Source organism: Natator depressus, chromosome 6 (genome assembly GCF_965152275.1).
Source record: "Natator depressus isolate rNatDep1 chromosome 6, rNatDep2.hap1, whole genome shotgun sequence".
Lineage (NCBI taxonomy): Eukaryota > Metazoa > Chordata > Testudines > Cheloniidae > Natator > Natator depressus.
Window position 1 is genome coordinate 70,820,283 of NC_134239.1, and position 24,090 is coordinate 70,844,372.

Below are 24,090 nucleotides of genomic sequence, written 5' to 3' on the forward strand. Positions count from 1 at the left end.
CACGAGACGACTTTGAGCATACCCGGGGCGGGGGGAGGGAGGAAGGCGCTCTGGGTCACTTGGCCACTGTCTCCAGAAGCTGAACCTGGGTGGAGGGCAGCCTGCTGCTGCCACAGCCAGGTGCTCTCCCAGCTGCACCAGGCAGCATCCAAGGCAGCGTGGCTAGAAGAGGCTCTGGCCCTGACTCCGCCTCTTCTCTTCCAGCTCTGGCCCTGCCCCTTCTTCTCTCTGCCCGGGCTGACTGCTGGAGAGGCACTTGACCCTGCTGGAGGGGCACTTGACCTTTTGTGCCCCTCTGATGAGTCCCCTCAACAGCAGGTTCAAGCTTCACTTGCCATCAGTGCTCATAATTGTATTTTCTAAAAGGTCATTTTGAAATTATGATTTATGGGCAAAAAAACTACAAACCATGACGAGACATGAAGCTCTTAGATAATTTAGGGTATGTCTAGATTGGAATAGTTAAACTGGCAAAACTTTTGTGCATAAAGAAGGCCTTAGAGGGTGCTACTGCAATGGTATAGCTAGCGTGCGCTTCAACAGCCCTGGGAATATTATGAGCATCTGGAAATACAGTGTGAGCAGGTGAGAAAAGAAAGCACATGAGCAAAAGTTGCTCTTAAAAATTTTGCTAGGTTAATAACTGGGTTTTTTCATTTATATTTGGGACATGCAGGAGACCCCTGATATATGGTTTATGAGACCTCTTCCACCTTCGCTGCTGAAAGTGTTGGCTCTGGAAACCGTTTACCTTCTACCTCTCCGCTTGTGGCTACTGGATGAGATGATGTCTGACTTAACAACCTTGGTGGATGGATACTTAAATGCATATCGGGAAGGGTCTGCAGATCTGCTGGGGAGCACAGAGGTAGACACATTCTTGCTTGCAGAGAGCCTGTCAGACACATCCCAGAATTCCTTGCAGTGGCTCCTGTGATACTTGAAGGAATGTGGAAGCATCCATCTTGAAATATCCATCAATGGCTATTAGCCAGGATGGGGAGGGATGGTGTCCCTAGCCTCTGTTTGCCAGAAGCTCGGAATGGGCGACAGGGGATGGATCACTTGATGATTACCTGTTCTGTTCATTCCGTCTGGGGCACCTGGCATTGGCCACTGTTGGAAGACAGGATACTGGGTTAGATGGACCTTTGGTCTGATCCAGTATGGCCATTCTTATGTTCTTATGAAAGTGGTTCTGGATTGTTATTGCAAGACTCCTGATATCAGGAGGAAAGAACTGTTACAAAAACCAGAACCAGCAGGGACGCTCAAAGGGCTGCTGACTTCAGGGAAAGAAGTTGCAATGCTTTTCAAAATGATCTTGCTACTCTCTGTGCATACATTCTGGTGCATATATTCCTAGGCATCTGCATTCCCTCTCCTGTCACTCCATTCACTAGCACCTCCATAACCCTCTCTGTAACAATTCTCTTAGACGCATTCTCCAATTTGGTTTCCCTTCATAAAACCCCACCCATAGGCCTCAATCTTGTAAACATTTATGTGCATATAGTTAAACATATCCATGAACAGTCCCATTGCATGGGACTACACACATGAATAATTAAGCACCTGCATAAGTGTTTGCAGCATCAGGGTCTTCATTAGTATTTTATCCCTGGTTTACAGTAATAAAGGTCTGAGTTACTATCAGCACAAATGTCAGTAGAAACCATGTAATTTGGGCCTGGGATCAAAGGTTTAAAAAATGTTAGTCTTGGATATGTGAGTATTTTTTAAAAGTATGCAGAATTTTTTTCTTTCAGTGTATAATTTTAGAAGCCATTGTTTTAAAAAGTATCATTATAATCTTTAATATGATTTATTTTGGCTTTTGACTTGTCCCCTGCATGAGAATCACTTTGGGTCGATGAGTTGTTTTTTTTTTTTCTTTAAGCCTCATTAGAATCTCTGCATTGGATTCAATATCTGAAGGGTATGTCTGGAATTAGACTCACTGGAGAATTCAGATGATAGTGTTTGGAAAGGACCTCTAATCCATCCTCTTGCATCACTGGATCACACTTCACCAGAATTTGGGTCTTGGAATACCTACTCTTGAGTTAATTTAATTAGCTATTACTATTGTAAATAAGAAATGAGGCTGGGATATATCCACAGAGGAAAAATGTTCTAAAATTACTGATAATATTCTTCTGCCCCACATTTAAATGGGAAACATGAGATAAGGAATAATAATGTAGCTCACTTTTAAGAAGGAGACATGATCTAAACTTTTTCTGGTCTGGCCCCAATTCAACAAAGCGCAAATTTAAATCCTATGGGACTACTCATATGCTTCATCCAGTAGATGTCACTGTTGCTTCACAGATGAAGGGGAAGAGGCCATAATAATAATTTTTTCTTGTAAAGGTGACCTGCAAAGGAAGAAAAAGGTGTCCATAGTTTTTCAGGAAAAATAGGTCTGAGGGGACCTGAATTTCTAATGTAACATACATGCCAAAAAAAGGGGTGGGGGCAAACCCAACTTTTTAGACCATTGTTATTTGTAATAAAGAAGCAAAAAAGCATAAATTTATTTTCCCCTCCCCACCAGCTCACCCCAAAAAAAAAAAAAAAAAGTTTGTGGGTTACTCCGATGGAGTACCCATACTAACAATGGGTCAAATCTTGGGTTATAATCCATTGACGCTATAGGATTTAGATTGGGAATTAATCTGGCTGTGTTCATTTAAAAAAATCCTTACTTATTTTTTTTTAATTGCTGTTAAAATCTAAATAGTTCTTACATTTGATGATCTATTTTTCTTCACACTATCTGTTTCCTTTTTAAAAAACTTCTCATCTGGGACAGTGAAAATAGTTGGTTTCACTTCTGTTTCTGTTTGGCATAGTCATGCCAAACCCACGAAAAACCCTCAGAAATTGGACTTGTTTTTGGCTTAATTGACTTGTGAGTTGCTTGTTGGCTAGTTTTTCCCTTGTAGCTTGTTGCTTGTTTGGCTTGTTGTAGCTTGTTGCTTCTTTTTTTTGATCGGCTCCTGGCAAGCAGGGGCAAGGGGGGGAGAGAGTCGGGGTGCACAGCGGGCCCACCACAGTCCCAGACTGCATGCCGGGGGGATCTAGTTACATAGAGTGTTGGGGTTCTTAGGGATTGGCTTGTTTTGGCCTTGTTTTGAAACGGGATTAGCTTGATTTTTGGCTTATTGTGAAAGTCGGGGTGCTTATTTACTGCGTGAAAGTTGGCAACTGTGCTATCAGCTACACTTGCACTAGCAGAGGTAACCTCAGTGTGTGGGGGAAACAACTAGATGTTCACTAGATTATGGCCTTCTGTTAAACACAAAGTTGCACCAGTTTAAGTAAAATGTGTTTAAAAACTGATTTATTTAAATCAGTGCAAAATCACTGTGCAGACACTCTTGAATTGAGTTAAACTTGGTTCCTTAATTAAACTAAACCAATTTAAAAGTATCTGTGATTTCCTTCCCCTTTGAATGTTTGAGTGCTCTCCCCTCCCCAGTGCAAAGCATCACTTTCCTGCTGTTTTCAGTTTTGCAGCCTGAGTAATAAAGGGAGCACAGCAGAGAGCTGTGGTCCTATAAGCTCCCTTTGTGTCTATCTCCTTCTTTGCTGGGTCCAAATATATCATTCTGAGATGCAGGATTTCTATCCCACAAGTGTCTACAGCTGCCTCTGCCTGAGGAAGAAGAAACATTAAGCAAATAATACTATGAAAAAAGGGGAAAAGTTTATCTAGAGGCTCAAGGTGGCAGACTGCTGATTTTGCTGCTGGGACAGTGTGAACCAGCCAGCTAGAGAGGGGGAATTGGCAATTAAAAGCAGAACAAAGGAAGAGGTTGCTGCCTGGAGCTCCTGCAAACAAAGCAGTGAGGCGAAAGCAAGTTGCCATATTGATTGACCACAGGCAAGCGGCTGGCAAGCAGTTTAAACCTGCACTGAGGGTCTATAGCCAGCAGAGGGAGGCCACATACAGGCAAAGGAAGAAGTCTGCTGAAGGAGTACAGATAGTGCACTAAAAGGAGTTTCTCTGTGGAACTAAAGGTGTTCAGGAAGGTGAAGTCCAACAAGAGAACAAAGAAATGGCAACTTTTGTGGGCATTGCTGGTGAATTTGGTGACAATCCAAATAATGAATGGTGTTGTACCTCAAATGTTTTGAGCAATTTGTAATCTACAACACCATTCCAAATGAACGAGTTTCAACCTTCCTGACAGTAAAAAGAAAAAAGAAAAGGAGTACTTGTGGCACCTTAGAGACTAACCAGTTTATTTGAGCATGAGCTTTCGTGAGCTACAGCTCACTTCATCGGATGCATAGCATATCGTGGCCACTTCCTAACAGTGATGAGTCTGAAGGCATATAGACTGCTATTATCTCCAACTGTGACCGAAACTGTTACATCCACAGCATTTTTCTTCTACCCCATCAGTGATAGCAGAACATTATTGGTTCCATCAGGGAAGTGGAGAGTTGGTAACATAGTTTGTTGCTGCTCTAAGGAAGTTATTTGCGCATTGTCAGCTTGGGTAAACATTAAGTGATGCCCTGATTGATCAGTTATTCTCTGGATTAAGCAGTGAGCCGGTTTGGAAGAAGTTACTGACTGTATCAGTGCTAACATTCAAGAAGGCTGTTGAAGTATCAATTACAATGGAAACTGCAGTGAAGTAGTCTCTGGAATTTAGTGTGAACCAAGATGTTCATCTCATGAATTAGTGAGACAGAAGACTACAGGAACGGAAACAATTTCCGTGTGGCCATTGTGCACAAACTACGCACACTGAGAAGGATTGCTGGCCATGCCAGTTTATTTGCAGAAAGTGCCAGAAGAAAAGAGACATTGCCATGACCTGTTGCTCAGCTCAGCAACCAACACAGAGTAACCATCCATCCAAGAAGACACCTATGAAGAGCGAACCTAAGAAAGGATGGAATTTGGGAATTCATAATGTGGAAAAAGATTAGCTCTAGTGACAGTGACCGAGACCTAGCATTACATGTGTTATCAGAAGCTGGAGTCAGCGATGGCATCTGGGTCATACCTTTGATCAAAGGAGTTCATACAAGAATGGAGCATGATATTGGAGCTGCCATCTCACTGATTTCTGCATTTACCTATCACCAGACTTTGTCACTAGTTCCTCTGGAATAAACTTGCACAGTTCTGAAGACTTATACTGGAGAAAAGTTTGGTCCCAAAAGGGATACTCCAGGTGAAGTTTCAACTAGGTGGACAATCAGTTGTTTTACACTTACAATATGTGATTGAAGGAAAGTATCCACAATTATTTGGTAGATCTTGGCTTGAGACACACTCAATGTGAGTTGGACTGAGATCAAGGCGATCATGAAAGCATCTCAAAATCTTCAGGAAATACTTGACAGGCATTCTAAAGTTTTTGAAAAAGAACTTGTACAGATGAGCAACAAGTCAGTGAAGCTCACTGTTAAGTGTGACAGCCAGCCAAAATATTGCCAGTGCAGAGTTGTGCCTTATGCTCTGAAGCCTCTGATTTGGACCGTTGAGTGAACATTGGCATCTTGTCACTGGTTTCACACAGTGAGGTGGGCTACACCCATTATACCGGTGATCAAGAAGGATGGCTCAGGTCAAATTTGTGGAGATTTCAAAGTGATGCTGAATGCAGTTTTATGTGCAGACCAGTATCCACTACCTCCTATTGAAGATTTGTTTGCCACTCTTAGTGGAAGATGTTTCAATAATTTGGATTTGCTCAATGCATACCTACAAATAGAGATTGATGCAGCATCTCACAATCAACACACATAAAGGTTTATTTTGTTACAACAAGTGGCTTTCTGGTATCACATCAAAACCTGCCCTGTTCCAGAAAGCCATGGATGAGATCCTGAAGGGACTGAATGGCATACAGTGTTATTTGGACAATGTCCTTGTTACAGGAAATGATCAAGAGTGCTTTTTTCAATTTATATTTGCAACATTTTCTTTTGCATTCAGACCTGTCACAGTCTTTTGTGTAGAGACACAGGAAACCATGGCAGTCACTTCTAGAACAGATTACTGCAATGTGCTCTGTACAACTACTCCAGAGAACTACTTAGAACGTTCATCTGGTACAGAATGACTGCCTGTTTACTTCTCATTGGAAGCATGCTATGCTTGTGTTCCACAGATTGCACTGGCTTCGAGTTTGTTTCCAAGTGACCCAGCCCTAAATGTTTAGGGCCTGGCTTCCCGTCTCCCTGTAGGATACCTCAGCACTTAAGATGCTAGACACACATCCTCCTGGTCAAACAGGACAGGGCTAGTGACAGGACATTTTCAGTTAAAAGCATTTTACACTAGAATTTACTACCACCACCATTTTGATCCAGCGGAGCCAAACCATTGACCTTCAGGGCAAGCTAGGAGGCTTATCTATTTCTCTAGGCCTTTATGAGGGGGTGGTTAAGTGGGTGAGAGTGGATTGAAAGGAGAAGAGTTGTGGTCCTAAAGGGCTGGGTAGGTATTAATGTGACATTCTTTAATACGTATGTTTATGTTATGTAGGCACTTAGAGCAATGAATAGGGGATTTAACAATACATACATAAAGTCTCTAAGCCAAGACCACATGTCTGGGTTGCAAATGCTATAGGGGAATTAAAAAACAACAACTACTACTTCCATTGGAATTTAAATAACCGGAACATATCATGAGCATTTTTTAGGTTGTTCTTACAAAAAAATCTTGTTTTTATAAGCCTAGATTTTTGGAGTCAATCTGATTTGACCTGTCCCTTTCAAAGGTGACATGTTAAAGGATTTTTTTAAATTATTTTGCATTTTTTTTTTGCCACTTTATGATGCATAAGGATGGCCTGAAACTGCTTGCTTCGTATGTAACCAGTATTGGAAATGGTCTTCTCTAATTTAGCTGAAGGACCTGCTTGCTGTCTCTAAGCATGTTAGTGAACTTTTTGCACCTTAATTGAAAGGGTGGAGGTGTGAGTCTTTAGCAAAGATATCCTCCGTCCAGAATGCTAAGTTTACTTTTGTGACAATGTAGCCCTCTGTCCACACCCTACACACTATTATAATAAATGTTGAACAAACTATGCCTTGAGAGGTATCACCTAAAAACTCATAATTTGCTGGTCAGTGTTGTCCTGATAAAATGTGTGGCAATATTGTATGTGAAGTTGTAATATTTCTCTGTATAATGTTGTTAACACATGTTCCAAACCACAGCAGAAGTTGGCAAACAGGTCTGTCTCAAACAAAGGAATGTGTGCGCTGCTTAATTTGCATTTAAGTAGTAAACAGAGTCATCAATCAGGAAGGGTAGACAAAGAAACTCCAAACAGGTGAGGAAAAGCAGCAGGGAACATCCTTCTCTGTAGACTTTTTGTCTCCAGAATCTCAGCTGGAAATGTTTTCCAAGAGGGGGACTGACAATATAAAAAGGAGAGAGAGACACCCCAACGCACCCCTCCTCTCTGTCCATCAGTTCATGTTCCAGAGGTGACAAAGAAGCACCTATTGAACTGGAAAAGGGGTCCTGGCCTAAGCAGTTTGGTCAGTAAGACTGCTGAGAGTATGTGGTGAGAAAAACTTTGCTTTGAATTTAACATAGTTTATGTTAAGCACCAGTTGCACTTTATCTTTATTTTTCTTGTAACCGTTTCTGGCTTTTATGCCTCATTACTTGCACTCACTTAAAATCTCTCTTTGTAGTTAATAAACTTTTGCTTGTTCTAATCTAGCGTGTTTAAGTTGAAGTGTCTGGGAAACTCTATTTGGGCTAACACGGTGGCGTGTGTATATTATTTCTATTAAAGAAATGTGGACTTTATATGAATTTGTACTGCTTAGGAGAGGGCTGGGTAATTCAAGACATACATTTCTGGGAGGAAATCTGGGACTGGGAGTGTGTAGGGGTCACCTTGCAGTATGACCAAGGCTGATAAGAACAAAGGTGTGGTTGGCTGGCTGCAGCACACACAGATGTAGCTGGGAGTGACTTGCACACTGGAAGCTGTTTGTGAGCAGTCCAGGGAAGAGGCAACAGCAGTAAAGCATTGTAAAGGGCATCCTAGGTTGGAGGACAGGGGTGACATAGCTGCTCATTAGTCTGGATTGTCCCTGGGTATGTCCCAACATTGGAATAGGTGTTAAAAAAAAACCCAACAGATTTTAAACTGTCTAAAAATCCCTTTCCTTCCTAGTTGTTTGGTTTTTGGAGGGGAGAGGTTTTTTTGTGGGGGAGGTTAAGGGTTTTTTTTCTTTCTTTCAGTCTTTTTTACTCTTATGGTATGGTCATTTCCCTAGTTCTCCAGTTCACAATAGGGAATTCTACCAATGCTTAAATGACATGGCAGTAAAAACCCCAGAAGCCACTGGAGCCTTGTCTAAAAGAGAGACCCCACCACTAGAGCAGCTGAACTGGTGGTGCTATCAGTGGGAATTTTTTTTACTACAATTCCCTAGTGCAGAAAGCCTTTCAGGGTGGATCAGCCTAAATTTCTAATGTAAAAATGAGCAGAAGGACTTTTTTTAAACCTTTCAGTTCTTTATACATCATAAAGAAGCAAAAGGTACAAGCCCAAATATTTTTTCTTTGATAGGTTGCCTTTAAGAAGGAAGTTGAAAGTTTTTTGTGTTATTCCTCTCTTCCAGAGAAACTATACTTTAAATTTGGGAGGCATTATAGTAAACAATTTTAATGACAGGCGATTATTCTGTTGGGCTGTGACTTGTACAGAGGTCTCTCATGCTCTGCCTGTATTTTTTTTTTTCTCCTTGTCTTTTTAATCAGACCTCTTGTATGGAGCTGCCAGAGGAGCTGCATCAGCTGGCAGATTTCCAAAAGTTGCGAAGAGAGACAGCATTAAAAAAGTACAAGGTAAATGAGGAGGGTCTCCTGATCAGACCACCTCTGGAATCCAAAGGAAAGAAGGCAGTGGAGGTGGAAGAAAAACAAGGAGAGGATAGTGGTTGGCTTTCTTCTAATGGAGCAGCCTTACAAAAGACATCCTTCCATCCCCAAGATCCACTTCATCAAAATTATGATGAGCAAAAGCAAGTGGTAGATCACTGGGAAAATAAAAAGTCTATAATTGGCTGTAAAAATCCACCTTTGGAAATGGAGGCAGGAGCAAGAGACTTGATCAGCTGGAACTCTGTATCAGAGAACACCCAAGCAACGGGGAAGGGATTCTCTCCAATGCAGAAACCTCACACACAGGCTGCTCGATCTTTAAAAGAAGAGATAAGTCTATTGTTCATGGGAAACAAGGATGAAGACTTACTTTGTGCAAAGCAAAGCGCCATTGTGTCTGCCTATACCCCTCCAAAAACTAGCAGTTCTTTTCAAGATTCATTCCAGGTTCCACGGCAGCCCTCGCTTTCTGTACTGCCTCCTTGCCCAGTCCTAGAGACTGTTGGTTTGTGGCAGAACCCATCTTCGAAGATGACCCAGACCCACATTTCCCATTTCCCAGTAAGGCCAGAAAGGGAAAGGAGTTCTGCTGTTCGCTTTGCCTTCCCTTCAGGTCTCAGCACCCGGATGCCAGCACCAAGCCCTGCAGGAAAATAGCAGAGTTATTTTTATTACTCTTCCAAAAAAAGAAAATATAATTGTCTCTACTGTCCTGTCTGTACAAGTGTCTTCGAGAATTTTTAGGTATTGGAGAAAAGTATTTCATATCTGTGTTCCCCACTGGTTGAAATAGTTCTGCAGAACTCTCACCCAGTTCTAGCAAAGTTTTTGTAGTGCAGACGAGGCCCTACTGTAGATATAGTTTGCTGGTATAGTTTATATCAGTTTCCTGAACAAAATAAGCTATAATAGTAAAAGCACTCTTGCGCAGGTATAACTGCATTTTACATAGGACTTTTGCTGGTATAAAAAAATCACATCCCTAAATGACATTACTATATCTGCAAAAGTTTCTAGTGTAGACCTGGCCTCAGTGTGACAACACTGATGTAGGTTTAGCTCCATCTTCACAAACTGCTAAAGTAACTGAGCTGTGTAGCATGGGATTGTTCAAGATTGTCCATGATTTGGTAAATACATATATTTAAGTATTGCATGGTCAGCACTTTTGATATTTTGGAAGAGAAAATCACCTCATTCTGTTGGGAGTGGGGGGAGAAATGAGAAGGTTGTGTTGTGAAGTTTTGTGGCTGGTTGTCTCCAGTAAGATTTCACTGAGCACTAACAGTGTACATAACAGGAAGGAGGTGTGGTTCTCTGTCCCAAGAAGATTGCACTCTTTGGTCCTCTCATTCTTAGATTGCAGAGTTACATTAATGAAATGTGAGTCTGTTTCACTATCATATGGAATCCAGGGTTGGTGCTTTTGAATGTATAAAAATACTTGTTTGAGTTGTGTTGACTGGGACACAAACTGTTGAGTCATTGATTTCCAGTTGTCAGCCTGTGATGTATATGTGCATTTTTGAAGTATTATTGCCAGGGAAAACAAACTCCATATATTTTTACAAACAATACTAAACCAGCAGTTCCCAAATAGGACTTTCTTTTGGTACTGGCTTATTTTTTTTCATTGTTGTGTGGAAGGTGTTTCAGAGGTGGATTATGCTCCCTATATCAGTGCATTTTGGGGCTAAAGAGAGACAAGCTTCCACAAGTTCTCTGAAACATTTACAGTGCTCTGTATTTAAGAAAAAAAATCAAGGGTCTGCTGTCATGGTTTAAATAGAAAAATAAAACCAGTTTGAAACAAGCTTCTTAATTTTTTTAGTTTTTTAAACTTAAACTCAAGGCTCTGAAAACCAGACACTACAGAGTTAAGGTGAACACCCACCTAACCTTAACTCTGCCCTCTGGAGCTGGCAGTAACCACTGGGAATAATCTGTGTGTGCTCAAGCTGTGTTCATTATATTATAAGTTGCTGTATTGAATAATGGAGGGATGAGTTGGAGAAGTTTGGCTGAGCTGTGAGATGAGGCAACCTGGGGGGGGGTCCTTCCTCTCTGAGGGGGTTTCCTGAGTGCTCTGCCTGACCCTTGACCCATGTGTGTGATAAATGCATAATTCCCCTGCGGATTGCAGTTTAGTATCTCTAGAATGGTGGCAGTTATTCAAGCACATACTAGCTTGCATAACAGTAGCAGTGAAGCTTCATCAGCAAAGGCTCTACAGCCCTGTCTGAGACCCCGGATACGTACTTGAGCATCTAGCTTGTGCTGCCACCCCTGCTAGGGTGGCTTCACTGCTATTGGTATTTGAGCTAACTAAATCAAAGCTAACTTGGGTATGTCAACTCATTCTTCAGTCACACCTGTTTGCAGTTGTCATAAACATACAGCTAAGGGTAGCCTAGAATTCCTCCTTACCTGTAAGGGGTTAAAAAGCTCAAATAGCCTGGTTGGCACCTCACCAACAGGACCAATGGGGAAAGAAGATACTTTCAAATCTTGGGAGAGGGGAAGGTTTTGTTTGTGCTCTTTGTTTTGTGTGGGGGTTCTCTCTTGGGACTGAGAGGGGTCAGACAGAAATCCATCTTCTCCAACCCATCCCAATCCAAGTCTCCAATGTTGCAACCAATATAGGTAAACCAGGCAAGGCGGATTAGTTTTTATCTTTTGTTTTTCTTGTGAATTTTCCCTGTGCTAAGAGGGAGGTTTATTCCTGTTTTCTGTAACTTTAAGGTTTTGCCCAGAGGGAGATCCTCTGTGTTTTGAATCTGAATACCCTGTAAAGTATTTTCCATTCTGATTTTACAGAGACGATTTTTACCTTTCTTTTTTTTAAATAAAATCCTTCTTTTAAGAACCTGACTGATTTTTCCATTGTTCCAAGACCCAGGAGTTTGTGTCTTCGATCATTTTGTAACCAATTGGTTAGGATATTATTCTCAAGCCTTCCCAGGAAAGGGGGTGTAAGGGCTTGGGGGGATTGCTGGGGGAAGAGGAACTCCAAGTGGTCTTTTTCCCTGGTTCTTTGTAAAATCACTTGGTGGTGGCAGCGTTACTTAAATCCAAGGTGCAAGGGAGAATTTGTGCCTGGGGAGTTTTTAACGTAAGCTGGTAGAAATAAGCTTAGGGGGTCTTTCATGCGGGTTCTCACGTCTGTACTCTAGAGTTCAGAGTGGGGAGAGAACCCTGACAGCAGTGTAGACATACCCACAGCAGGGCAGGTCTTCCCCAGTTACTCGCTCTCTGGGGGGTGAGGATCCCCTGAATACCAACGCACACAGAAGGCAGGAAGAGGGGTTAGAGCTCCACACATTGCAGCTGATAGGAGGAGATTGGAGAGGGACTCATAACTCCTGGAGGTGCAACATCCTCCAGCTCCAGGCTCATATGGGGAAATAGGGAGAGGGGCTCAGACTTCCTCCAGAGGGGCAGGCCCCCTCAAGATCTTGGCTCACCTATGAAGGGCAGGGAGCAAGGCTGGACCCACCAAAGGGGCATTGATGAATCAGTGCTGGAACTATGGTATAATAATCCCTCAGGTGGAAAAGTAGACACATGCCCAGCAATCATTCTCCCATATCTGCACAGGGCATGTGTAATTTATTATCTTTCAGAAAATAGAGGCTCTTCTAAATTAGCAGGGCAAATTTCCCAAAGAGAAAAATAACCCTTGACCTTGGCAGATAGTACCAACATGCCTATGGATCATTTTTAGATTTCTGCTAACCTTAGGGTTCATGTTTACATTGCATGCGTGTAGCTCCGGTTCCATAGACAGCATGTCCCCTTGAGCCACACATGTAATGTGAAAATGGAAGGCTGGAAACCCTCTTGGCTAGTCTTTCTGCATGTGTGCTTTTCAATTGCTTTGCTGTGTGAGTGTTTGGCATGTACTATTCTAGAGAGGTAAACTGTTTCTTTAATAAATATTTCAACATTGCTTCCCAAAGAGGCAGCAGGTGACATGCACTAGCTGAGATAAATGTTGCATAACTGAGATCTGTTGAGGGAGGATCAGAGCCGTGATTTGAGGCCCAGGGTTGTGTGTGTGGGTGTATTGGGGGGAATTGATAAACTATTGATATTGTGAAATGCTATTCTTTTCCAGGGCCTGTATTTCAGGAACCCCTTGCTCAAATGACCCAAAATTTAGACCACTAACCCTACTCCACATCCTCATGAGGCACAGCAAATTTCAAGACAATCTTTAAACAGAAAGGGCATCTGAACCTTTACTATAAGAAAGCCAATGCTGCACAATAATAAATTTAAAAAAAACATACTTCAGGGATCTTTCTATTAGCACACTCTTGATTGGATAGAAGTTTGAGGAAAAGTGGGAGGCACGATATTCAAGCAGGCCTTCCCTTGTTGCGGTGGGGGAACTTTGCATAGCCATATACTCCTAACTGGAGTTAGGTCGGGAGAGGAACAGAAGCCAATGAACTATGATGTCCAGGGGACTCCCGGAGCCATCCTCCCCTTGTTGCAGCGTGTGGACTCTATATGCATGCACACCTCATTGGATTGAACTTGGGGCAGGCTGGCACTTAGCACTGCATCTGCAAGGTTCTTTATCAGCATTCACTAACCTCCACAACAACCAGGAGAATGGTAAATATTATCCCTATTTTAATAACAGGGAAGGTAAAGTAAAGAGAGGCGAAGAGGCTTACCCAAAACCAGATAGGAACTCTGCAGGAGATTACCATTCTTGAGACACAGCTCTTGAGGCATTTACAAGTGCCTCAGTGGTTTATAATATCACTTGGCTGCAGCCCTCACTACCCATGATTTTAAAGAAGATAAAAAGCAAAGTATCTTTGTTGAAGGAAAAGGAGTACTTGTGGCACCTTAGAGACTAACCAATTTATTTGAGCATAAGCTTTCGTGAGCTACAGCTCACTTCATCGGATGCTCACGAAAGCTTATGCTCAAATAAATTGGTTAGTCTCTAAGGTGCCACAAGTACTCCTTTTCTTTTTGCGAATACAGACTAACACGGCTGCTACTCTGAAAGCTTTGTTGAAGGTTAGCTCAAACCCTTGGCTTGGGTCTTTCTAAGTAGTAGGGCCATATATTAAAGGTAGAAGCACCTTGTTAGAGAAAATCATAGGTGCACTCTATAGCAGTCACAAATAAAATTGTTTCTTAAGTTACATTCAATTCATGTTTTAGAGCTGCTTAATACTTAGTATAAAATACTTTGTTTAAAATAAATACATCAAAAACCTGTAAGGAGTTCAGTATCATGGCAAAAAGCCTGGTATAAAAACGTAGAATGCGGTTTTTGATCCCTCTGTGGACTTACTTGAGATCATGGCAACCATGAATTAATTAGAAAATCCTAAAGTAATGTGACTACTGCAGCTGTTGATCACTCTTGTGTACAGAATATTTTGAATGTGGTCTGTACATATTTTAGCATAGCCTCCATTCTTCCTGCTCAAAATCCTGGAATTAATTGTTTACTAGTCACTTCAGGACATCCTTTGGCTCTGATGATGACAATTCCTGAAGCAACCAATCGTTCCTGAAGCAGTTGAGTGGCCCACTTGTGAGACCAGATCCTTCATTTTGGCATACAGTAAGGAAAGACTGAAGGTGGTGTAGAATGGATGGGAAAGGAGTACAAGGAATATGTATTGCAGATATGATTAGTTGCAAGTAGGCCCACTACAAGATAGTAGTACAGCTGGTCTGCTTTCTTCTGAAAAGGCACTAAAATGTGTGCTTGCTCTAGTGCAGAGACCATCCTGGCTTCCGAGTAGCAGTAATAAAGGAGCTCAGCTGCAGTGTCTTGTCCAGGGATTCTAGAAATCCATTTGCCACAGAAAAATGCAGAATTTACATTTTTACAGAGTATCTTTAGTTTTTGCATTTTGTAAAAAAATAAAAACATTAGCTATTAACTGAATTTTACCGAAAGTACTGGTGTCACTCACTCAGTGCACACAAACTTCCCCTTTTGTGGTTGATTTTTGAATGCGCTTTAAATTTACATAGCTAAACGTACTCCAATAAACTGCTTCTGGTGTATAGAGGTTACTCAATGGTGTGTAGGAGTTCATGTTTTAATGCATCTCAAATTTCACTTCAACCTCCAGACATAATTAAAGTTATGGAAAGATGCCGAAAACTAAAAATCACCCCTAAACGTTGTGTCACTGAGGTTGGCAAGGACAAATTTCACATTGATGGTAATATGCTTTTCTCTACTGTATGCAGCAAGGCTATAGATTATATTTGAAGGCAGTCACTTGTAGAACACATGGAAAGCGCTAAACATAAACTGAATTAAAAGAAATGAAAACAAAAGACCTAAAACAGCGCAGCCATTGACAACGTTAAAGAAACAATGCACTGTGACTGGATCATTCTATTAATTGTATTTTATTATGATTGATGGCACTGGTAGGTTTTGAACTAGCTTAACAATTGGAAATATATCAATAAAACATTGTGTTCAACCGATACCTATATATATTGTGGCTAGAAAAACTAAAGTTCAGCATTTAATTTTAATTGTAGAAAAATGCAGATTTTAGTGTATTTTTATCCGAGAATTTTGGAGGTTTTATCACAGAAAACTGGGATCCCTGCCAATGTTCCCTCTAATTTTTGACAGGACATGTGTGCAAAAAATTTCTTCTGTGCAAATTTTTGTGTGCATGGTGTTTTGTCATGTGCACGGGGTTTCGGATCTGTGTGCGCACAGACACGCGCACAGCTTAGAGGGAACAGTGATGCCTGCTTATGTCCCACTACTGCTACCCCAACTTGTCACCTGGCTCTTCCTACTATCCATCTTGCCTCACATCACAATACATTTCTAGGAGACTTGATTACTCAAGGGATTAGTAACAAGATGTAAAATCTTGAACTTCTGGTCTAGCGTTCATGTCCAGTTCTGATAGTTGTGAATTAAACTACTTGATGGGTTTTGATAGTTTACACGTGAGTGAGTGATTGGTCTCAGTCCAGGTCTCCATAGCCAAATGTCTACATTGCAAATACCCCCATTAGCACACGTACTGGTTGCTTCAGAAGCAGAGGCCAAGGATTGAATGGGCCTGAAGACTGAGCTGCTTCTCAACTTGGTGGTGATCCCTCTGGATTGACACTGGTGATAAAACATGGAGAAGTCATTCTTCATGGCACAGATTGTCTCTTTACTGTATTTATATATTACCCAGCACAATGGGGCACCAGATCAGGCTTTTGAGTGCTTTCAAAATACATTTTCTACGACTACTAATTCTCCACAGCTGTGAGGCTAGCAAGTTGCCCTGACACTTTGGTGTGCATCTTGCAGCTCTCAGTCCTGCCCATTATGGTCTTATTCAGCAGGGAAATCCTGTGCCCGGGTAAGGGGTGCGTATCTCTTGCATGCAGAAGGACCCCCCTCTGTGCCTCCACCACATCCAGGAAGAGATGAGCATGGAGCAAGGTGCAGTTGCACAGCTGCGGGGGGGGAATGAGCAGTCACTTAACCCCGCTCATCGTTGCTGCCCACCCGATGGGAGGGTGCTCCAGCTGGACTCCTGCAACTGCCCCTTGACCACTTGCTTGCGCCTTGTCACAGTGGGGGGGTGCTGGCAGGTGGCTGCTGCCTGTGCCTTGGGGCACCCTGGGGAGACGTAGGAGTCTCACAGAGGCCTTGCTGCTGGGGCCTGCAGCGACCTGCCAGGGGAGAGGCCCCACTAGGTCCCTCACCCGCTCCACGCGCAGCCACCAAGCCTGGCCAGCCACAAACACACGCCCCTTCCGACTATCAGACCCCGCCCCTCCTGATGCCAACCATCGCGAGGGTTTCCTCCTCCCTCACGCGAGATTTGCTGTCTCACCCCGACCACCTTGGCCGAATCCCTTCGGCAATTTTCGTCATTGCCAGGCTCTACCAATCGGCCGTAGGAGCGCATCGATGAGCGCGGCCCCGCGCGACAAATGTGTGGGGGGCGGCCCCGGGGTGTGGACGAGGGGGCTGTGAGGCAAAAGCGGCCTGACGCGCGGGGCGGCGGTTGCGAGGTGGGGTTCGGGGTAACGGGTGGGCGTGCGGGGCTCGATTGTTTAGGCCTGGCCATGGCGCCTCTCCTCCCCCCCGCCATGGCTCCCCGTGTCCCTGCTCCTCTCCTCTCAGTGAGCGAAAGTGGCCGCCGCCGCCGTCCCAGCGCCCGCAGCCGCCGCCTCCTCCTCCTCAGCAGCAGCGCGGCCGCCATCTTGGCGAGGCAGGAGCTGAGAGGGCCCCGCGGCAGGAGACAGGCTGAGCCAGCCCAGGCAGCGCAGGGCGAGAGGCCGGGTGGAGAGAGCGGGGGAGCCAGCCCAGGAGACACCCCCAGCCCCCCGCCGCTCCCGCGCCGCAGCCGGGCCCGCCACCCAGGTGAGCTACAGCGGCGGCCGGGCAAGGGCACGCTCGCCCCGGGCGGAGAGCGCCTAGAGGCGGCTGCAGGGCCCGGCCAGGCCGCAGCTTCTCCCCCACCTCCCCCCCCCAAGCAGTGGCCGCAGCAGCCGGGTCTCTTCTTAAAGGGGCAGGTCTCTTCCCTCCCTCCCCGGGGACACACCCCGATATCAGCGCGGGGGGAGGGGCCCCCGGGCACGGTTGACTCTGGAGACTGCTTCGGCCCCCCCGGACCCTGGAGGAGCTGCCCCTCGAGCGGGGGGAGGGGCGTGTGCGTTGGGCTGGGCTGTGGAGCTCGCCGGGGCGATGTGTCCCAGCTTGTACCAGGAAGGCCCACGTGCCCGGGCGCTGCACGACGCGGCAGCCGGGTGCGAGGTGTAGTCACGCTTGTCATGCACACGCGTAACCGTGTCACACGGGGGGGTGACAGCCGGCTCTGTGGGTCGGGCTGGTACCTGGAGCACAGGTGCAATAATCTTGCACGCAGATTACTTGCTGCTGCCCAGCGGAGGGAGTCAGGGTGCGTGGCACACCTGTATCTCGTACGCATCTCCAGTATTGTCCCATGGAAGTGATAATCAGTGCCATGCCTCCTAATGGCACTTGTAGCACCCAGATGCAATAATGTTGCTCAAAAACAAGGACTGGGGGCTATTTCATATCTGTACCTATAAGCTCAAGCAATCATATTGCACAATGGTGCTTGCCGTTGCATGGCTAAAAGAGCTGGGACATGTGTCCTATGTATACTTGTAACATGTATTACCAGCAAAGTGGCACACTGACGTTTGCTGTTGCACAAGCTAATGCTTCCATATATACAGTTGTGTTTGCAGATAGAAAACAGTATAGTTAAAGACGGGATAAATGCTTATATCCTGAGTTTAGTCACTCATAACTTTTCCTGAAATCTTGCTGTTAGGACAGTAGATGCAGAGAGGGGATTAAGTTTGTGTGTTTGGTTAATGATCTCCAGTAAACAAGTATCTATGATTTGATGATTATAATTATGGTTGCTGGTGAAAACTTCTCTACTGCTCTTCTTGACTATAGAATGTAAATCCATCCCAAACACACAGCTCCATAGAGACAGAGCCACAACTGTCAGACTACATATAATCCACCAAACACCAACTGTGCAATGTCCAATTCGTTCACCCACACACTGTAGCTACTTTTGTCATGGGCAGCAAGGGGGAGCTGTAACTGTCCTTTTGACATCACTGATGATGTGAATCATATTTGTACATTTTGCATGTCATCAAGTAATCTTTCATTTATCATTCAGATGTCAAATTTCAATACTCTTTTATTTTAGATCTTAGATACTTGTTCTTGTATCTTGGAGGAGTATGGGGTGTTTGGCAAGATGTGCATAATGAAATGTATATATGCATTTTATTTTACTGTGCAGCTGAATCAAGTTTCACCAAATTTAGTCAAATCATCAGATCTGAGTATTCCAGTTTCAGTATCTTAAGAGTTAAAGGATTCTGAGATGTTTGTAAAATCAGCTTTACATTGGCTCCCACAATGTCCTGTACTGGGCAGTGGTGGTTATGAATTTTCTGTATAATGTAAATATGTGACACAGTTCTTAAAATCCTAATCCTGCAATGAGCTTCATGTAGATGGGTCCCTGCACTTATGCGTTGGGTGGGCACAGAGATTGGTTTATGAGGTACTCCGTGCATATTTAGAGTCTTTGTTGATTAAAAGGTAACACATTAAGTTAAAATAAAATAAAGTTAAATATTTTGCTTATGCAGGTAAGTGCACAAGTCAGAAAATGTTGAATTAAGACTCATTGATCAAACTTAATTCTGCTTCCTTGCAAGAGTACATTACCATACAATCTCTATGTGATTGTATAATATTTCTCAATAATACACCAATCTTTATCTTACTAATATGATCCTATATAGTAAATTTTCATCTCAGTTATGCCATTTTCCCTTTGCATGCACATGGATATGTGAATAATGCTGTACTATTTTATACTAAAACTGTTTTTTATGGATATTCTTTTAAAATTTTAAGTTTATATTTCCTTAATTTGAACAAAACTATATTAATACCGTTTAAACATTACTGTCATGTGGCTGTACATCCACCAACATTAAATACATTTTTTTCTTTAGTTTATGCAGTAACGAATTCTTCATGTGCTAATGTAGTGGTTCACAAATGAATTTTTATTGTGGACAAACATAGTGACAGCAAATTCATTGTGGCTGCATTTTTGGCAGTTTAAACTGTCATTAATATAATATTTTGTCATGTGATTATTTGGAAGTGTCTTGTAAATAAAATAATCAAGTGTGAAGAATAATATGTACTATTAATACCACAAATGTTACATGGGTTTTTATTAACTATATACATTTAAAAAAATTGTAACAATTCTCACGCTTCTTTTTGTAGTAAAGTAGTTGTAAATGTCAGTGAACTTTTGTTTATTTCAAAAGGCTCTTGAAAGGGAATTGTTCAATGTTTCTCTCTTCCAGTAGTGATGGCCACACACAAAGTTCCTGGTGGCTGCATGCGGTCATGTACTGCACTTTAGAATCACTGTTCTAGTGTATTCTTCATAAATAAGACTGTGGTTTAGTTACAGAGACCTCCGTGACTTCAGCCAGCCCTGGCTGGGAGCTGCAGGGTCCCCTGCCAGCAGGTGCACCTCCTGCAGCTCAGGCCACCGCAGGCGGCAGGGGGGACACCCGCTGCTCCTGACCGCCACGGGCGGTGGGGTGATCCCTGTCGCTCTCCGGGCGGCACGGGACCCCCGCAGCTCTCCGCCTCTGTGGGCGACAGGAGGGACCTCACCGCTCTTGGGCAGGAGGGACCCCCAGAGCTCCCGGCCTCCGTGGTGGCAGGGGGAACCCCCCTGGAGTTCACAGTCCACCCGCAGCTGCCCAGGCTCCTTATTTTATCCTGGATATTTTTAGTAAAAGTCAGGGACGGGTCGCAGGCTTCCGTGAATTTTTCATTATTGCCTGTGACCTGTCCGTGACTTTTACTAAAAATACCCATGACAAAATCTTAGCCTTATTCATAAACAATATCTTGAAACTAAAAACGTTCTCGGATCAATATGTAATGAAAAAACAAGAAATGGACTGCAATGTGAGCTTGTTCTCAAGATTTATAGAAATGTTTTCTTTAACTTGCTTTTTGCCAGGGTGTTCCCTGTGTCTCATTTATGTTTGCAAAGCATTATTTTAACATTGTCTAGTAATTGGGGGAACAAGTTCTTACTCACTTGGTTATACTGTATAAATTCTATACCAAGCATACAGCCTGGCAAGCCTGTGTGCTGGAAATCTCCTTAGGGACTGGCAGAAGAAAGATCTTCTCTCCTCTAATGTTCCACAGCCAATATTCCAACCTGGGGTTGAAAAAACCTCCAGGTTGGAATTGTACCCCAGCTATGCAGAGGGAAAGGCTGGTGTACCAGGATAACAACAGATGTCCTGAATTACCCTCATCATGCAACTTAATTCTCACTGTGTGGCAAGTGCACGTGAAGCCCCTGTAGACAGGTGCTTCAGGGGGCACAGAGTGTGTGTGAGTCTTTGTGCAGGGGCTCCAGAAATCCAGTCCCCTGCCCTCTAGAGCTGGATTTGCCCCTTATTGAACAAGTATATAGTCAATTGCATTGCTTGATTTCTCCAAGTCACTTTTCTAGTCTGCGGTTTACATAGTTAAAGGTGGTATCTGTGTTGCTGGAAGTACTGTCAGACTTTTCTGTTTATTGGCTATATGCATATGTATTAAGGTTTTCTCTTCTCCACTTGTGTGTATGTTTCCAATAAAACTGTCATACATGTTTGTAATTCCTTTTTATAATCTGTAGGACCCCAAACCTGACTGGGATATTTGGGTGCAATAATAATGAACCCATTATTCAAAATAGCTTACAGAATGTAATTGATCTTCATCCCACTTAATTTCCTTCTTGGAAAAAAATGCAAAAAAAGTAATGTAGCAAAAGGAAATGTACTATAAAAAGATAATAGTGTAAATTCAGCTATTAGGGCCATCAATCAGAGAAGGCAAAGAAATGATCTATCTCTCTCTCTCTCTTTTTTTTTTTATCCTAAATTGAAAAGGGTCGCAAATGCTCCCCCCCCCCCCCCCCCCCGGTATATGTACGCAGGTAGTCAAAGTAATTTGTATTTATTCAGGCTTAACATTAATGGGGACTGAAATTTATAGGTTCGTAAAATTAAATTTTCTTTGCCTGCCTGCAATCTTTTGTTAATAAATGTACTCGCTTGTTACCCTGAAGTTATACTGAGAAATATTTCCCCAGAAAAAAGAATAAATGGGGACTACACTTGGTTTACTAAGGCCTAGTGTATGCTACGAAGTACTCCTGGGTGGAATTCTGCACCAAAAAATTAAAAATTCTGTGCACGGTATTTTAAAATTCTGCAAATTTTGTCAAAATAACACATATAATCACACCACTTTCAGTTATTTTGATAATTTGTTTCAAAATACTTGTCAGCAAGTATGTCTGTAACACTACAGAAAATTCCTTACTAGATAAATCAGTACAGAACTTTGAATAGTTCATTTAAACTACACTACAGAAACATTTCTTGCACCCCTCCGAAGCAGTGCAAAGGCATGGAGTGTCAGGGATAATGGAGGAGCTGAGGGAGAGGGAAGGAGCTTGGGAGCGAACCTGGTGGGAGTTGGGTGTGGGTGAGAAAAGTATCAAACAGTCTTTTTTGTGGGGAGCGTGGGGATTTTTGGTGAACCCTGGCTGATGCCTAGCCTCTCCCATTCAGTCAGACACATCTTCCCCCGTCCCTGTGTGGCCCTGCAGTCCCTTTTCCATTTAGCCTCTGGCTTAATGCTGTCACTCCACTGGCTCCTGAGCCCCTGCCCCAGTCTGTTCCTCCCACTAGCCCTTCTGAACCCCATTCTGTGACCCTCCAGCAGCCCTGTGTGCCCTACTCTGTCTTCCCCCACCATATCCAGTGCCTGCTAACCTGGCTCTTTGGGCAGGGTGCTGTTATGAATGCAGCCAGCTGCTGGCTGTTATTGCCAGTCAGCCGTGCTGGCTGTTCTGGTGCCACAGTGGCCTCTGGTGGGCGAAAGACAGAATGTATTTTCAGCGCATAAAAAAATTCTGCTCATGTGGTACAGGAATTCCCCCAAGTGTAAATGAGGGTTTACCTGCGTGGCTATATTGGCAAACCCTCCTACTGTAGACGTAACTTATACCAGCAAAAGCCCTCTAGTTACCCAAGCAAATTAAGCTGTGCTGGCTAAAGCAGTCTGGTATAACTGCATCTGCACTAGGGCTTTTGCTGGTTAAAAACAGTAAAAAAAAATATATATATATATATATTGCATTCTTAATCGGCATAATTTATACTGGCAAAAGTTTCTGGTGTGGACGTGGCCTTCAGCCTCTTTGTGTATGTTTGTTTTTAAATTGGATGCTTACCTTGGGAACATTGTTGCTGTTGATGCTATTTCTTGCACCATTCTGATGTTATGTTTTATATGTCACAATGGAGAATTTTCCTGGAAAAAGAAAAATGAAATGTATCTCTTAGAGAGTGGAGAGAAATACAATTTGTCTGGGATTCTTTGGCTGTGGAGAAACTCTTGTAATGGCTCTTAGTTAGAATGCAAAACATGAAGGGTTGGATGAGGGGAAAAAATAGTGACAGAAGTGTGAAGGAACTGTAGAGTCCTGATAGATTGTCGTCTTGTTATTCTGGGTTCCATTCTTAGGCCTTATCTATGAATGTTTTAGTACCATACCTATTTCAATTAGGGTATGACTCTTGCATTTTAAAAAAAAAAAGTTATACTGGGAAAGCCCAATGTGGACACAGTTATACTGATATAAAGGTATATTATACTCAAGGGTGAAAGTAAGTCTAGGGACTTACCACTATGGGGCTGGGCTGGGGCCGGCTCTGGTCCCCGGAAGGGGCGAGGCCTCAGGAGGAAGGGGCGGGGCTGCGGGAGGTCAGAGCCAGCCCCAGCCCACCCTGTACCAGCAAGTGCTTCCTTCCCCCTCCCTGGGGGAAGAACAGCCCGCGGCCCTTTAAATCGTCCCCAGAGCCCCGCCGCCGCTTCCCCAGGGCTCCGGTAGCAGGGCTCTGGGGACAAGGCTCTGGCTGCCACTACTGCCGCGGGCCCTTTAAATTGTCCCCAGAGCCTGCCGGAGCCCTGCAGAAGCAGCAGCGGGGCTCTGGGAACGATTTAAAGGGCCCAGGGCTCAGCCGCCACTACTGCCCTGGGCCCTTTAAATCGCCGCCCCAGCCCTGCTGCCGCTACCCCAGGGCTCCGGCAGTGGGGCTCTGGCAGCAATTTAAAGGGCCGGGGGCTCCAGCTGCTGCTGGGAGCCGCAGGCCCTTTAAATTGCACCTGGGGAAGCCGATCCACCCTGGTACGGCACACCGGCACGCTGTACCGGGGTGTACCGACTTACTTTTACCTCTGATTATACTGAACATAAGAATGGTCATAATGAGTCAGACCAGAGGTCCATCTAGCCCAGTATCCTGTCTTCCGACAGTGACCAATGCCAGGTGCCCCAGAGGGAATGAACAGAACAGGTAATCATTGAGTGATACGTCCCCTGTCACTCATTCCCAGCTTCTGGCAAACAGAGGCTAGGGACAACATTCCTGCCCATCCTGGCTAATAGCCATTGATGGACCTATCCTCCATGAATGTAGTTAGTTTTTGTTTTTTTTAACTCTTTTATAGTCTTGGCCTTCACAACATCCTCTGGCACAGAGTTCCACATGTTGACTGT

At 43.7% G+C, this 24,090-nt stretch overlaps 2 protein-coding genes across 2 annotated transcripts in view; both read left to right on the forward strand.

Annotated features, from left to right (window-relative positions):
- Window positions 1–11,705, forward strand: part of EXD1 (exonuclease 3'-5' domain containing 1) — a 33,354-nt gene extending 21,649 nt beyond the window's left edge. The window contains exons 11-12 of the mRNA XM_074955679.1: window positions 677–868; window positions 8,768–11,705. Coding sequence (XP_074811780.1) covers window positions 677–868; window positions 8,768–9,547 — 972 coding nt within the window. The 3' untranslated portion in view covers window positions 9,548–11,705. The remainder of the gene's footprint in view (window positions 1–676; window positions 869–8,767) is intronic.
- Window positions 11,706–17,023: 5,318 nt separating this feature from the next.
- Window positions 17,024–24,090, forward strand: part of INO80 (INO80 complex ATPase subunit) — a 128,035-nt gene continuing 120,968 nt past the window's right edge. Inside the window, exon 1 of the mRNA XM_074955680.1 lies at window positions 17,024–17,279. The gene's annotated coding sequence lies outside the window, so the exon portion shown is untranslated. The remainder of the gene's footprint in view (window positions 17,280–24,090) is intronic.